Source organism: Trichogramma pretiosum, unplaced genomic scaffold (genome assembly GCF_000599845.2).
Source record: "Trichogramma pretiosum strain Unisexual culture from Peru unplaced genomic scaffold, Tpre_2.0 scaffold10, whole genome shotgun sequence".
Lineage (NCBI taxonomy): Eukaryota > Metazoa > Arthropoda > Insecta > Hymenoptera > Trichogrammatidae > Trichogramma > Trichogramma pretiosum.
In genome coordinates, this window is record NW_019641652.1 from 2,534,519 (window position 1) to 2,548,613 (window position 14,095).

A 14,095-nucleotide genomic window follows, 5' to 3' on the forward strand; every position below is an offset into this window, starting at 1 on the left:
TCGAAGCACCGCCCCTTGTACCGCACTCTCGCATCTGTCTCGCGATCGATCGCGATCGCTTCCGCTGCTGCTGACCATCGTAATTTCTGCCCTCCTGGCGGCGACGAGCTTTTCGTTCTGTTTATTTACAATTTCGGTGCGACGCGGCTTCGTCGCGACTCTCTCAGACCGGCGGGGCCTGCGTGTGATGGAGGCAGCCCTCGACGTTCTCGGGCCAGTCGCAGACGTTCTGGTTGGGGTTGAAGACCAGATTGACCGGGCAGGGCATGTGATGCTTGCGCTCGCCTTCGCACATGTAGTAGTGCGTGCAGTCTTGCTTGTCCGCGTGGTACGTTATGACATTTTCTGACTCGTCGCACGACACCTCGTTCGCTGAGGACAAAAACAAACGCACATCAAGAGAACGCCAACATCCAACCGTATAAGTAGAACAGTATTATTATTCTAGTCATTGTTGTTCATTATTAGTCTTTCAAAAAGATCAGCTTGATATTCTATGCTCTTGTTGAATTAATATATAAATAGTTAGTTTAATTTTTTAAGTCTAATTGTTCAAAAAAGCAACGAAAACTATGTACATATTACACGACTGAATCGTTACGATAGGTAAGCACCCTACGTAATTTGCTCCAATTTACATGTCAAACTTGATACCGTATGAATTTATAAATAATGTTGATGTGAAAAAAAGTAAATAAATACAAATGTGTCATTGGATTTTTTTTGTTCAATAATTATTCACGAATACTTACGATCTTTAGTGGTGTATTTGCCACTGCGAACGTTGCTTTCGTAGGGTCCTTCGTACTCGAGATCAACCGAGTAACCTTCCAGTTCTTTCTTCATAGCCGTAATGAGAGGGAACTTGCCAGCACCGCAAGAGCCTCGGAAATCGTCCATATCAACTGACCAGATCATGATACCTCCAAAACCTTCTTCTTTCAGCCATTTCATCTGCAAAATTCATTTTTTTTTCACCAATGCATCTTTTGAGCTACGATACGGTGCGATGAAAATAATAGTTTTTAAACTACCTTATTAATAAGACTTCTCTCGTCGTCAAAGCCAACCCATTGATCGTCGCGGTAAGCAAATGGAACTTGTTGCTCGCTATCCCAGACTAACGTTGTGTTATCTTCGTTGAGGAATGTACAAACCTAAGGATTGGATGTTAAGAATTTTTGTAAAAAAAAATTACCAGTAAAGAAATCGTTAAAAATAAATAACATTACCTCATAGTAGGAAAGAAAACCGGGTTCGCTGGTGAAGTTTCCAGCCACACCACCGCCTGAAGCTGGGGCTCCAATGTCAAATTTGGCTTGATCAACCAGAGTGAATGATCTTCCGTACGTTGGCATTCCGATCATAAGCTTTTCTTTAGGTGCTCCTTGTTTAACCCACTCGCGAGCGCTGTAATCCTAAAATTTGTATAGTTTTAAAATGAAAAAATGTAACGTTCTAATAAATTTTCTCATCGATATTGCGATAAAAAAAATACCAACCACAGTCAGTTTCTTTTGATAGCTGGATGCACTTTCTAGTGGATAAAGTGGACTGTTGTGTCCCACCTGTCTTTCCCATTGGCCATGGAAATCGTAGGCCATAATGTTTATAAAGTCCAAGTATTTCGAAATTTCTGGCACATCGTATCTAAAACGCAACATTTACTATAAATATAACTTACTGATTTTCTCATATTTGTCGTTAAAAAATGTTTGTTTATATCTTACCCTGCAGCTATTGCTTCAAAGCTAGCTGGAACTGCAGCAGAAAGGATGAGTTTTGGCAGATTTGTACTCTTGGCTTCGCCTTCAAAAGCAACTCGCAATTCTTTCAGAAGATTGACGTAAGAGTTTCGGTCATCGGCTCCTCTGCATAAGACATTTCGTTCAATTTATTATACCCGGTCGATTATAGAGATAAAAAAATGAATGAAAGAAAAAAATTATGCATACCTTGGGTACTCCCAATCAACGTCGAGGCCGTCGAATTTGTATTCACGAAGGAAGTCGATGGCTTCGTAAACGAATTGGTTCATGCGGAAGGTATTGCTGGTCAATTCTTTGAAAGGCGTCGAGCCGAAAGCCCATCCACCGATGGCCAGGAGAATCTAAAAATTCACGTCACGAATACATGAGCTTCATTGTATTTGGCTCGAGAGAAACGACGCCTTCAAAAGTAACAGTACTCGGGCGCGCATAAATTGAATAGATTTAATAATAGCACGAGAGAAACGAGGCGAAAATGAAACGATAAGTCTCGATCCGTTGGTGCAGGCGACTCGCGTCAAAACCTGCTAATATAATCAGCGAATCGGAATTCCGAATCGTGACTCGCAATTGGGCTACTCGCGAGCGCGAATTACGGTGCCTGATTTATCGTACCTTGACGTCGGGATTCTTTTCGCGCAGAGCAATGAGTCTCTCGTACATCTCGGCGTCCTTGTCGTTGCTCTCGGACAGCAGATGATTTTTCAGCGTGGCAAAAGCGTAGATGATGTGGGTGCAGAGGGAAGAGTCGATGTCCTCGGGAGTGAATCGGCCGGCGCCCGGTCTCTTGTGCGACCAGTTGGTCAGATAGCAGATGGTCTGGGCCTCTCGCTCTGAATCAAATCGAGGCTCGGTGAGCGACGCACGATCAAAAAGAAGGAAAAAGAGAGCTCGGGCTTACTTTTGTTATTGGGCGTGTTGAAGACGAGCTGATTCTTGTGGCTGGCGACGGACTTTTTGGCCTTGCTGAGGACTTCGGTGACGGGGATTTTGTATGCCTCGGGTTTCTTCACCACGACCTCGGTTATGGTGGTGGCGATGGCGCTCCAGTCGACGTCTTTGCTGTTGCTGGCGCGCGAAACGCCTCGCAGCTCCTCGCGCATGGCGCTGATCAGGGGGTACTTGGTGCCGCCGCCGCAGACGGTCCCGTTGAAGTCGTCCATGTCGACGGACCAGACCATGGCACCTGCGAGTGGAGCAGAGTATGAAAATCCATCGTCCCGCCGTTACAACAGTCGGCCGCGACGATACACGGCTGAGCCGAGGCGAGTCGTTGCAACAGCCGATTACGAAAATCGTCGTGGCTGCGCTCATTTATCAGGCGAACTTTCGAGCGGAAACGAGCGCCGCGTAGCATCGCGGAAAGCCTCGGCTCGACGACGTGCCGCGAAAGAAAGACTATAGAAATGGGATCTGTCGCAACGTACCTCCGTATCTGTTCTCCTTGATCCAATGCATCTTATTCCTGATGGATCTCTCGTCGTCGAAGCCGACCCATTGATCGTGATGAACGAGGTACGGCACTTTCATCTCGTCGTCCCAGACGTAGGCGGCTCCGTTCAGCAGCATCTCGCAGATCTGCAATTCGAAGCGTCGGCAAAGTTCAGACAACACTGCGCTACGCAACTGCGCCGCGACTGCATTTTTCAAGCTAGTCTCTTACCTCGTAGTAGGCCAAAAAGCCCGACTCCTTGGTGTACTCGCCGGCTTTACCGCCTCCGCTGGCGGGCGAGTGGACTTTGTAGGCCGACGGGTTGGACAAGGTGAAGGAGCGCCCGTAGGTCGGCATGCCGATCACCATCTTCTCTTTGGGGGCGCCGAGCTTTACCCAGAGAGCAGCCGCGTAATCGACGCTCAACTGCTTCTGCCACTCCGAGTCCAGAGACGAGGCGTAGAGGGGTGCGTTGTGTCCGGTCTCGCGTTCCCACTTGCCGTGGAAATCGTAAGCCATCAAGTTGATAAAGTCCAAATAGCTGCCGCAGTCGAGTCAATTACCAATTAGTCTCATTTACGTAACAAAATCAACGCCGTGCCTTGGACGATCCAAAGCCTTCGGCATTTTGCCGGATATTAGCTTCGACCATTTCGCCGGGTTCAAATATACGTATTTTTGCAAGCTCTTTTCTTATAATGAAAACGGTCGGTAAGTAAGTTACTCAATGTGCAGCTTGCTCGGGAGAAAGCCAAAAGAAATTGAAAAGTCAAACGCTATTGACTTTTATTGTATTTAAATGAGAAAAGTTTAATCGAGCAAATTCAGCGGATGCAAATGATGCAACACCGAGACGGACATCGTTCAAGCAGGCATAACATTTTTATTTACCCTCAATGCTACAATCGATTATACCGGAAGGATAAAAACTTTTTGTGCAAACAAAAGTTGAGTGAACCACATTGGCGTGTCAACGATACATTCACGCGACGATCAGAGGCTATGTAGCCGTCGAAATGACGAAATATAAAAGAAGGAAAATCTCATCACCTGGCAACTGCCGGCACGTCGTATCCACTTTTCACGTTGTCGGGCCCCACTGGCACGGCAGCAGTGAGCAAAAGTGTTGGCTTTTTGTACTCTTGAGCTTCGGCCTCGAAGGCTTCACGGAGCTCTGCAACAGAAATTTCGCCGTTTTCACAACTCGTATCTTTTTCACCGAGTCCATATCTTTTGATTGCCATGATCACAACATACCTTTGAGCAGTAGAACGTAGTTTTTCTTGTCATCGCTTCCTTTGGGGTATTCCCAATCGATGTCCAATCCATCGAAGCCTCGTTCACGCAGATACGGTATAGCGCTGTAGATGAAAGTCTGACGCGCGTATCTGGTCGCAGTCATTTCTTTGAATTTCTGCGTGCCGAACGACCATCCACCTAGGAAACAGAAACATATCTCAAGCTCAACGCGTACGACCTCAGTGAAAATGTTCACCGACGATGAAATGAAGGAACATATTACCTATAGCCAAGAGGACCTTCAACGATGGATTGGCCTTCTTCAATCCGATGATTCTCTCGTACAAACCGACTTTTCCATCCTTGGTCTCGTCGTTGGACTCGAAGCTCGTCAATTTGTTCTTCTTGAGCCAACCGAAGGCGAAAATGACATGAGTGCAGAGGTCCGGCTGTATGTCCTCGGGCGTGAACTTGCCGATCTTCGTCCGGTACTGCGACCAGTTGGTGTAGTAGCACACGATCTGGCCACGACAAAATAAGTAAATGTATCAATTTTCTCGTGCCTCTGGGCCGCGCGTACGAGTGACACATTGCAATGACAATAATAAAATGTGGTGCGAGTTTGCTAAGCGTTTGCGAAAAAGTGAAAGCTTTTCACAGCGGCGAGTCGAGTCGAGAGTTCTAGAATACGAGCTGCCGGCAAACTCTTATTTCACGACATTTTCACCGCGAGCAGAGCGCATATATGCGAACCAACTTTTAACTATTTTTTTTTCCTTTTTATTTTGAGCGCGAACCAATGAGCGACGCTTGGCTGGACGCGTGCATAAGCCCGTAGCGCTATAAGAGATGTAAATTAACGCAAAAATCATCGGGCACGCGGCACTGTATAGCTTAAAAATGCAAATATCGATAGTTCGATCGTAAGTAGAAAGTTAAGACGATGAGTGTTGATTTATTTCATTTTTCTCTCTCTCTCTCTCGCAAATGTACAGTTGTATGCTGTTACTCAGCAGTTTACGATAAATTCGAGCAAGTATCGAAACGCATTAGAGTCATGCAAACGTCCTCGAAGGAAGAAAAAATAAATCATATCTCCAAGACGTAATCTTATTTCCGTAAGATGAAACGCCGCAGTGAAAGACGCTTGGCTCATTCTAACACATTTCTGTACACGAGTAAGAATGAAAGTGAAATCTACGCATTGGCATATATATTTCTCGATACATTTCTAATTTACTACACCTCTCGGTAATTTATTTCATTGCTTCGTATACGCAACTAGTCGAAAAAGTAAATCAGTAATAGCGTCCGACATTGAAGCTTGTCTCACCTTGTAATTGTTGTCGGAGGACGATTTGCCGGGCTGCAGCTCATTTTTTGTGTTTTTGTTGCTGATGCGGTTTCGCGTCACCTTAAAACGATTGACGCTGGCGGATACCTCTTGATCGTTATTCGATACCAGCGGCTTGGCCGTCGTTGGTCTGCGAAACCTCTTCCTCGCTCCTGTTTTAAAATTGACGAGTAAAAATTGAATTGCCTTGATAAATCGCGGCGCGAGTTAGCTACGTTTGAAAAGACTGACGGATCAGCATAATTTATCGACCGATCGAATCTCGAGAGCCGGCGGTAAAAATTCTTCGCTCGATTATTTACGATGATTATATTATCAGGTGGAAGAAGCGCGTAAATTTTCTCTCAAAGCCCGATAGTGTCCGCGCGCTGGAGCATACCAGCAGCGAGGCTGGGACGCAGCGGCGTGGAAGCTCACTTACCTTCCGCATGCTCGCTCATCAGAAGCACAGCCAGGCATAGTACCAATAGAAGCGATCTCGTCACCTGCAAGCAAAAGAAAGTTCGTTCAATCTTTGTGCAAACACGAACTTGGCACGCAAACGACTATACGCTACTATACGTTTGAGCGCGTGGAAATTTTTTAGCTCCCGAGCGAGCAGGCGTATACAATAAACAAAAAGCAGTGGCGCGGTCGGAATTTCATGACGTTTTTTCATACGCGTAAGTTAATGTGCGTCCGAGATAATTATGAGGCTGGCCATGAGACGCAAAAGAACGCGTGTTATTGTTGAGCGAAAAGTAAGGGCAAGGCGCACTAGTGAATGCGATACATATAATATCATATAATATGTCCTCATTTTCGAAGCTCGAAAGTGCGAGAGAAAATTGCATCTGACCTCCTGTTCGGGACTTTAGGCAGATCTTCGAAAAAATTAGACTTGAAACAAGCCAATCGTGTATTATACCGAACAAGAGAATGAATGAAAACACAAGGAGATAAAATGGAGTTCTAATAATATGTGTAACGCGGCATTTAGCATCGATCCATTTCATGTAAAGCAGCTCGCATTTATAATATTGCAACGATAGCAGCGGCCGATCCGGCTGCTCGCGCATTTCTAAGCGACATACAGTCTTTCTCACACGGCTCGTAGCTCGCTGCGGCTAAACAGATTTCGAAATGATTTCTCGCCTCTATTCTGCGATACTGTCGCATTTACCTTGAATTGCTCTGCGCTCACGACTTGGACACTTTTTAATGCGCAACCGAAATCGCAAATAAGAAGCAAAGTACATCATGTGCATACATTCCATTATATAAGTATTATATCTTATGAATAAATAAAAATTCAATATCTATCTGTTTCATGGAAGAGATCATTTCATATGCAAACTATAGGCTGCTTTGATTAAACCTTTTATTTAAACTTATTAATGAAGAATGATTTTAAATGCGTCCCATGAGGTGTACCACAAACTTGTCATGAAAGTCGAATTTTAATTATGCGTAAGGTGTTTATTTGGGCACGATTACTTTCATTGATGATAACTCGAGTGGCCATAAATAAAAATTATGATCATTTTAAATGAGCAGACTAAAAGCCGCATCAATATTTATCCTCGCAGTTGGTTGATAATTTAGCGAATTTTAATCGAAACGTTAAAGTTCCATCGAATCCACGGCATTAAAGTTTACTTTTTGGTTCTCACGAAATAAGGACCTAAATCGGCAGCCGATTCTCGCAATCATTATCGATCGTCTTTGGCGAAAAGCAGATAAAGCCTAAACGCTGCTTTCCACGTACTCGAGCATCGACAAAAGTCTCATGAGTCGTGTGCGCGGCTCGCGAAAGGACCTGCTGCGTCAGATGTGCACGATAAAGCAGTGTCCTTGAATTGAAAATGGAAATGGGTTAACCTTGCTCGGCGATGGCAAAAAGCTCCGTATTTTTAACGATCTAAATCTTTCGCTTTACGGCAAGTTGGAGGAGTCGTTTTTTCGATTCCGTGTATCGGTGCGAACGAGCGCGATCGTGTATAAATCCTGCCCCCGTCGAACGGTCTCTCTTGTTTTTCGCAGCCGCAGAGCATTTCATTTAGAAATATCTGATTCGAGCCTTTTCATTTAATATTAAGAAAAAAAATAAGCATTCGTTGCAGCGCTGCAGCGCGAGATCGCGAGTTGCCGATCTTTTCTTCCGAATATTACACAAACTTGCCAGATATAAATATTAATTTATTTTATATAAAATCACGTTTAGTCGGCGGCAGCGGTTCGACTTCGTGGGGAACGGATTGTTATACGCTTCATTATAAGGAGAGAAAGCGTCACACTCGAAGGAGATTGCGACTCTCACGGCGCGCGGCGCAGCTCGTTCGTTGAACTTTACTGCAAAATGCGCGACGAGCGCAAAAAAATCTTTATTTATGAGTGCGAATTACGAACGAATCGATCGTGCATTGCGACGAAAGCCGATTCAATTTTCATACGCAACGAAAACAAGAGTCCAAAACGTAATCGAGAGACTCGATGAGCTGGGCTACATTTTTCATTGAGATCGCAAGCTCGCGAGAAAAATCACATCCGCCGTTAGGAATATGGGATGGGGAAGTCGTGAGCGAGCTCGAGTCGAGAAATGGTTTACTCGGCGCTGCAGCGCCTGACCCCGATAGGGCTGCCGGGAGCGCGAAGATAAGCTCGGAAGGCGTCGCTCGCTCGTATCGGTGTAGCTTCGAATCGAAAACGCCGACTGCACCTACACGAAGACCTCGAAAATCGTACTCGTTGTCTCTCTCATCGGCGCACTCGCTCGAGGTGCGGCCGTTACGTTCGATCCTTTCGGACTCGCTGCTTCTGCTCGGCGCACGGAAAGGAATATCATGTCCGTGTAGCACGATGCAGCGAGTTAATTTCCAATTGATCGTGAAAGAGCAGCCGAGATTCGAAAGAGTCGACGAGTACAGCTTACGTAAAAGCTCGCGCTTACGCTTCGGACGCAGCAAGTCGGCCAGTTATGTACATGGATGTATATTATACGAGCCGCGATACGTATCGCTGGCTTTTCAACTAGTTTTTTCGATCGATATTTCCCGTGGAAAATTAATGCGCTGCGCTCGTATAAGTTTCAGCCAACCGACTGCGTATTGCGACGTTATTTATTCGAGCTTCGGACCATACACGCTTTTTCCGCGCAGCAATTCCAAGTCGTTTCATTGGCCGAGACTCGCAAAAGCTTCACTTTTAGTTCCACCGATTCCTTTGGTTGTCGTAAGAAATGACTGACAATGCGCGGCCCCTAACTATCGCGGCGCACGAAGCAAATGGCCTTGGCTGAACGCGCCAGTGTAACTATTGGTCTTGAGCCGTGTTGCTTTACTCTTCTCGGGCAACCGGATTTTCGTGATTGTCTCGCGGGTAGCTGACGTCTCGAAACTCGATCGAAGTCTTCTCGTTCAATGGGATCCGAGCCGTAGATAGGCTTTGTGTCAAGTCGACGCGCTGCGTTGGGGTGATACTCCAGAAAAACAGAGCAGCGGCATTTTTTCTCCCGTTGATCCGCTCCTCGAGAGCTCCCTCGTACTCGTCGAATACAAATTCGCCATGTTTAGCAAAAGCGAGACGAGAGGAAAATTAAGGACACGGCAAGTGCGAAGGACGAGCGATCCAAAGGTACTTTCATGCGGCTCAAAGTGCGTGATTCACCTCGTCCGCGATGTCCGTAACGGGTTTCGAGCTGCACTACTCGAGCGGCGACCTTGATAGCGATGATTTGCGCACCCATGTGGCACTTATCTCGGCACACGCCTCTATATTTTCTTTGGCAGCTCGGCTGCTGGCGTCCCTTTGTCGCGCTGGGCTGATTCTCGAGCGCGTCGCAAAGAAAGCTCCGTCCGTCCTTGCGTACGACGAGCCGCCGAGTATTTTCGTGACACATATAGCTCTCGGCTTTCTCGGCTGCTGCTCCAACGAATTACAATTGTCGCTGCTCGCGCGAGGAAAATTATAATTTTGATTTATCGCGCTCGCGCTCGTGTCGCTGAAATATATCGTACGTGCCGTGGCGCGTGCAGAGCTGGCTGCTTTCACCCGCCTCGAGAAACGCGTTACAACGAATGTTTTTCGGCGCGGGCCCCGACCATGCACTCGTTTATTATATTTATATACGCGTACAGCTACTACGAGATCAAGGTGAATATCCGCCGCGACGAGCGATCGAGTGAGTTGCAGCGTTGAACAATGATCCTGCGCTCTGTGCGATTTCGATCCTATCTCACCGCTGCGATACACATGCGCGTGACGCGGATCAGTAGGTTATTGTTGTTGTGTATACGCGCAGAGCCTCATTGAATTTCACTCCTCCTATCCTACGTATACGCGAGTGTCATTTTCGAATCGACTCGCTATCTCCGCACTCGCGCACATCAATTTTCTCCCCGTCTACACGGCTACGATGTAATCTAGCGCAGACTGACGAGCAGTTCGAAACTCTGTAATTCGCCCATTTGGACGTTGATCGACTTTGTATAATTCATATAATACGCCAGATGCAATTTCGACTCTTTCATCGCCCACGTGAAATCGAATTTTGAGCTCTTTCCATTTACAAGAGCGTCGACGCTGAAATATATTTCTCCGGGCCCAAACAAGCCTGCGCTACAGTTTTAATTTCACAAGTACAAATATGTAGCGGGTCAGGATAAAAGACATTTCTCTGGCGGTGTCCTTGCGCAATTACGACTCGAGCTAGAAACGACCGGCCGTCGAGTTGTTGCTTGTTTGATTTGCACGCGTATATATACGTCGACTTGGAAGCTCCTTGCATTGTCTGCACGCGAGTCATTGTTCGGGAAACGTTCGACGATGTATGCCGATCAAAGCCCGTAGCGTCCCGCTAATGAATCGGCCCATACGCCCCAAGATTTCTCGCGAGATTCGCTACGCCGAAAACCTCTGATTCATTATTCCTCGAAGGAAACTACCTCGAGGAAATAAGGATCTAAATTCGAGTGAAAACGAGACTGCTACGACGGCCCACTATAAAATATATTATATTATATTTTAAGGAGCAAATGTCCATGAGACAATGAAGGCAGGCAGTTTAGCGGGCCGTTGTATTGGCTGCGCAAAAGCGAGTGAGCGCGAGCCGGCGCGCTTTATCATTAGAAAGTAAAGCCATAGCTCGAGCGCAATTGAATTCCATCGAGGCCTGAATATTTTTGATTTTATTTCTCGACTCGCAGCTCGAGCTTTTTTCCGTTTCCTACGATATATCGCGGGCACATGCTCGACGTGAAAAAAATCGCGGCCCAGTGGGTATTTGTGCGAGTCGATTTCATCCGCAGCTCTGTACGTGTTTCACGCGATGACAACGACCGAGACGCGCTCGTCTCGAGAGGGAGAGGGAGGGAGAAAAAGAACGAGAGATAGTTTTCACCGGCGGAAATCTCATATTATATGCTCAGTTGTGGCTGCGAACGCAAGGCTTACTTTTCATGCGTGTAGCAACTTCATTCAGCTTGGCACACGTAAATTTTCTACCTTTATAAAACGAAGCAGACAAGAAAGTCTGTCCTGTGTAGGTTGTATTTTGGAACAAAGATATCTGTATCACTGATTTTCTAATAAAAATTCAAAAAAGCTCAATTACATTGTAATACACAAAAAGTTTACAAAACTACAGACATTGATGAGGCAGCGTGTGTGTAACTCGGGTCTTTGCACCTATATGCGCGCGTTACATAATGTATTGAATCAATGCAAGCAACGAATATGCATACATGTGGGCTTATCACGGCTCGGCCGACTTGCGCAATGGCTTTAACGATTTATTCGCGCAGAGGAACGTGATTCATACCGGTAGTGGCACCGAAGCAAAGGTTAACGCATTTTTTTTTCTCTTTCAACCCGTTTGACACCCGATCGCAGCAGATACATTCTTATCTGTCTCGAGGAGCTCAAATATGCGCCTAATGCAACATTATGCAGCGGGTAATTGTTAAAGCCAGAAGACAAAAGTGAATTATGTGAATCAACGGGCGTTTATTTGTGCAAATAAATAGCAGCCACTCTGCACATCGGTCAAAGTGGTGATTTTCGATTGGGAAATAAATAAACGAGCGCTCGATCGAATTTTCGTAAGTCGTTGCAAAACGGCACACTCTCGCGCGCGCATTATATGCTTATAAGTGCGGGGGGGGGGNGGGGGGGGGGGGGGCCCGTCGGCAGATTCAAAAACGAGCCTATATAATACGCATGAATTTCGATGCGGTCGGCCGAGCGAGCTAATGGTGTTGCTGCGGCAATTCGGATTCTCCCGCGCGCGCGTCGGTGGATCGCGTCAAGATGCAGCTGTTTCGCAAAAGCCACCGCTCGGCTAGGATATCGCAATTTTTCCTCCCATCCCCGAGGAGCGTACTATTAGTTTTCATTGAATATCGTATTATGCACGGGATAGTCGATTTATGACATTAGCTGTCATATCGCATAGACAGCGCAGCTTTGATTGACGTTCGCGTACGCAGAGACACGCGACGCGAGGCGAGCACACACAGATATAATAGCCACGGCTGCGAGTGCGCCTCTGTGCATACTGTATAATATCTCGTGCGCAAGCGCAAACTGCAAACTGCGTGCAGTTGAATAACTATCAGCGAATGGCTTATATGCCCAGTGTATATTAGAAAGTTTCTAATTACACTTGGCACGATACGCTGTTTCAGTTGTAAGGCTGCAGTGTACGCGGATACGCTTTTTCGAGGGAGACTCTCGTTCTTCTGGCCGTAAGCGCCGCAGCTGCTCTGCCTACCAACGTGTGACTGCAGCCACATAATTGAATTTTTTTAACGATCCTCTCGAGCGTCTTAAAGCTCGGCCGATGGCTCGAACGCGAGACTGCGACGAGTCCAACGTTCGCGCGACACACGCAGCCACTTTTACGCGTCGCGATCGTATCAAATCCACAAGTGCGTGTATTTGCGTTTGTAATATAGCTCTTAAAATGCAGCCAGCACCAAATCACGCAGAAAATCTTTTTTGTAAACAATTCATCGAGTTGACTTACAGCTAGTGATTTTTATTATTCAAACATCATAGCTGTTACATTAAAGCCGCATGTTATGTTGGAAAACTATACGATCAACGCGAGGAGAAATCTTTGGGGCCTAAGATGCTTATGCAGAAATAAAGTTTTATCCGCATCTTATTTATTAGTATACATTTGAAAATAATCCTCTAATGAATCAGCTCGAGAAAGTATAAACATTAAGACGTTGACAGTATTGTAACATTAAGACTTCTTCTCTCAAATATAAATCATCGAACGCGAGAGAATTGCATAAGGCAATCGAGTAGGAGCAATAAATACTCGATGAAAAAGCTCGGCTTATTCAGGCTGGCCACTCGGAGAGGGCACGAGATAATAACGCGAAATACATAATTTCCTGACGACTAAAGAGCTACTTAAGTGTTATATACTCGCGGCAAAGTGAATCGTCCGCGCATAATAAGTTAACTCGGCAGCGATAAAACAGACGATATAACGAGCGATCCTCGCCGGCTACGACATTTTTCACTTGCGAAATTGAACGATCACGGCACTCGATGGAGCTCCCCGCGAAAACCCGTTTTTATCAGGAGCGAGCGCGCGAACGCCTCGAGTGGCCCATCGGTTCTGTAGCCTTTTACGCGTCCCCGTTGGTTGGCTGCGATGGAGCTTGCATTTCGGCAGCGGACATCGATCCAGACACGTTTCTAATAGAACACATTTTCGTGTGAGATGCCCGAAAGAAGCGAGCGTGAAAGTCGGAGCAAACGCGGCCGCCTCTGCATGTATACAATGTGAATGAGGCCGTGCAAACTGGATCTTTCAACAATGGCTTTCGTGTCAAACGCTGCCCTGCGCCGCGTTCCGGCTATATACATGTACTTCTATACGGTAAAGTGAGACGAAAAAAATTATATTGTACTTCGGCCTGCTGGAAGAAAAGAAGAAGAAGAAAAAAGAGCGGAAAATCGACGCGGGTTCCGGCCTACTTGATTGGCCAGGTGAAATGCAGTTGGCACGAAAAATTGTCCGATACGCGAGTGTGTATTTATGCCGCGGGGATCGGATATTTATGTAATTTCATCGCGCACGAATAGTTATAGAAAAATGGCCGCGAGAAGGATAAAAAAAGTCCGAGCGAGTGTATCGGCGCGCGCGTGCGTAATTAAATTTGCGAAAGAGATTGCTCAAGTCGGCGACGTGTCTTTATAAAAGCCGATGTCAAATTAAGGTAAAAAGAATCGCCGCCTCTTCCAGAACGAGCCGAGCAACCTTGCGATTTTTCCACGCACAAATATGAATTTCTTCGATTTTTT

The 14,095-nt window shown here is 46.2% G+C and overlaps 1 protein-coding gene across 1 annotated transcript; it reads right to left on the bottom strand.

Moving 5' to 3' along the window:
- Positions 1-148: 148 nt before the first annotated feature.
- Positions 149-6,273, bottom strand: LOC106658921 (probable chitinase 10). Its single transcript, XM_023459940.1, has 16 exons — positions 6,216-6,273; positions 5,774-5,946; positions 4,724-4,961; positions 4,459-4,638; positions 4,252-4,375; positions 3,433-3,742; positions 3,197-3,347; positions 2,671-2,955; positions 2,385-2,602; positions 1,956-2,110; positions 1,731-1,871; positions 1,503-1,650; positions 1,233-1,418; positions 1,035-1,157; positions 753-954; positions 149-372 (listed from the first exon to the last, which is right to left on the bottom strand). The coding sequence occupies exons 1-16, from the start codon at positions 6,232-6,234 to the stop codon at positions 164-166; spliced, it is 2,862 nt and encodes a 953-aa protein (XP_023315708.1). The 5' UTR covers positions 6,235-6,273; the 3' UTR covers positions 149-163.
- Positions 6,274-14,095: the final 7,822 nt, after the last annotated feature.

Coding starts and splice junctions, on each gene's coding strand:
- LOC106658921 (XM_023459940.1), bottom strand. Junction 3,743..4,251: donor GACGTGCCGGCAGTTGCCAG/GTGATGAGATTT, acceptor CGACTGCGGCAG/CTATTTGGACTTTATCAACT. Junction 1,158..1,232: donor GTTTTCTTTCCTACTATGAG/GTAATGTTATTT, acceptor TCCAATCCTTAG/GTTTGTACATTCCTCAACGA.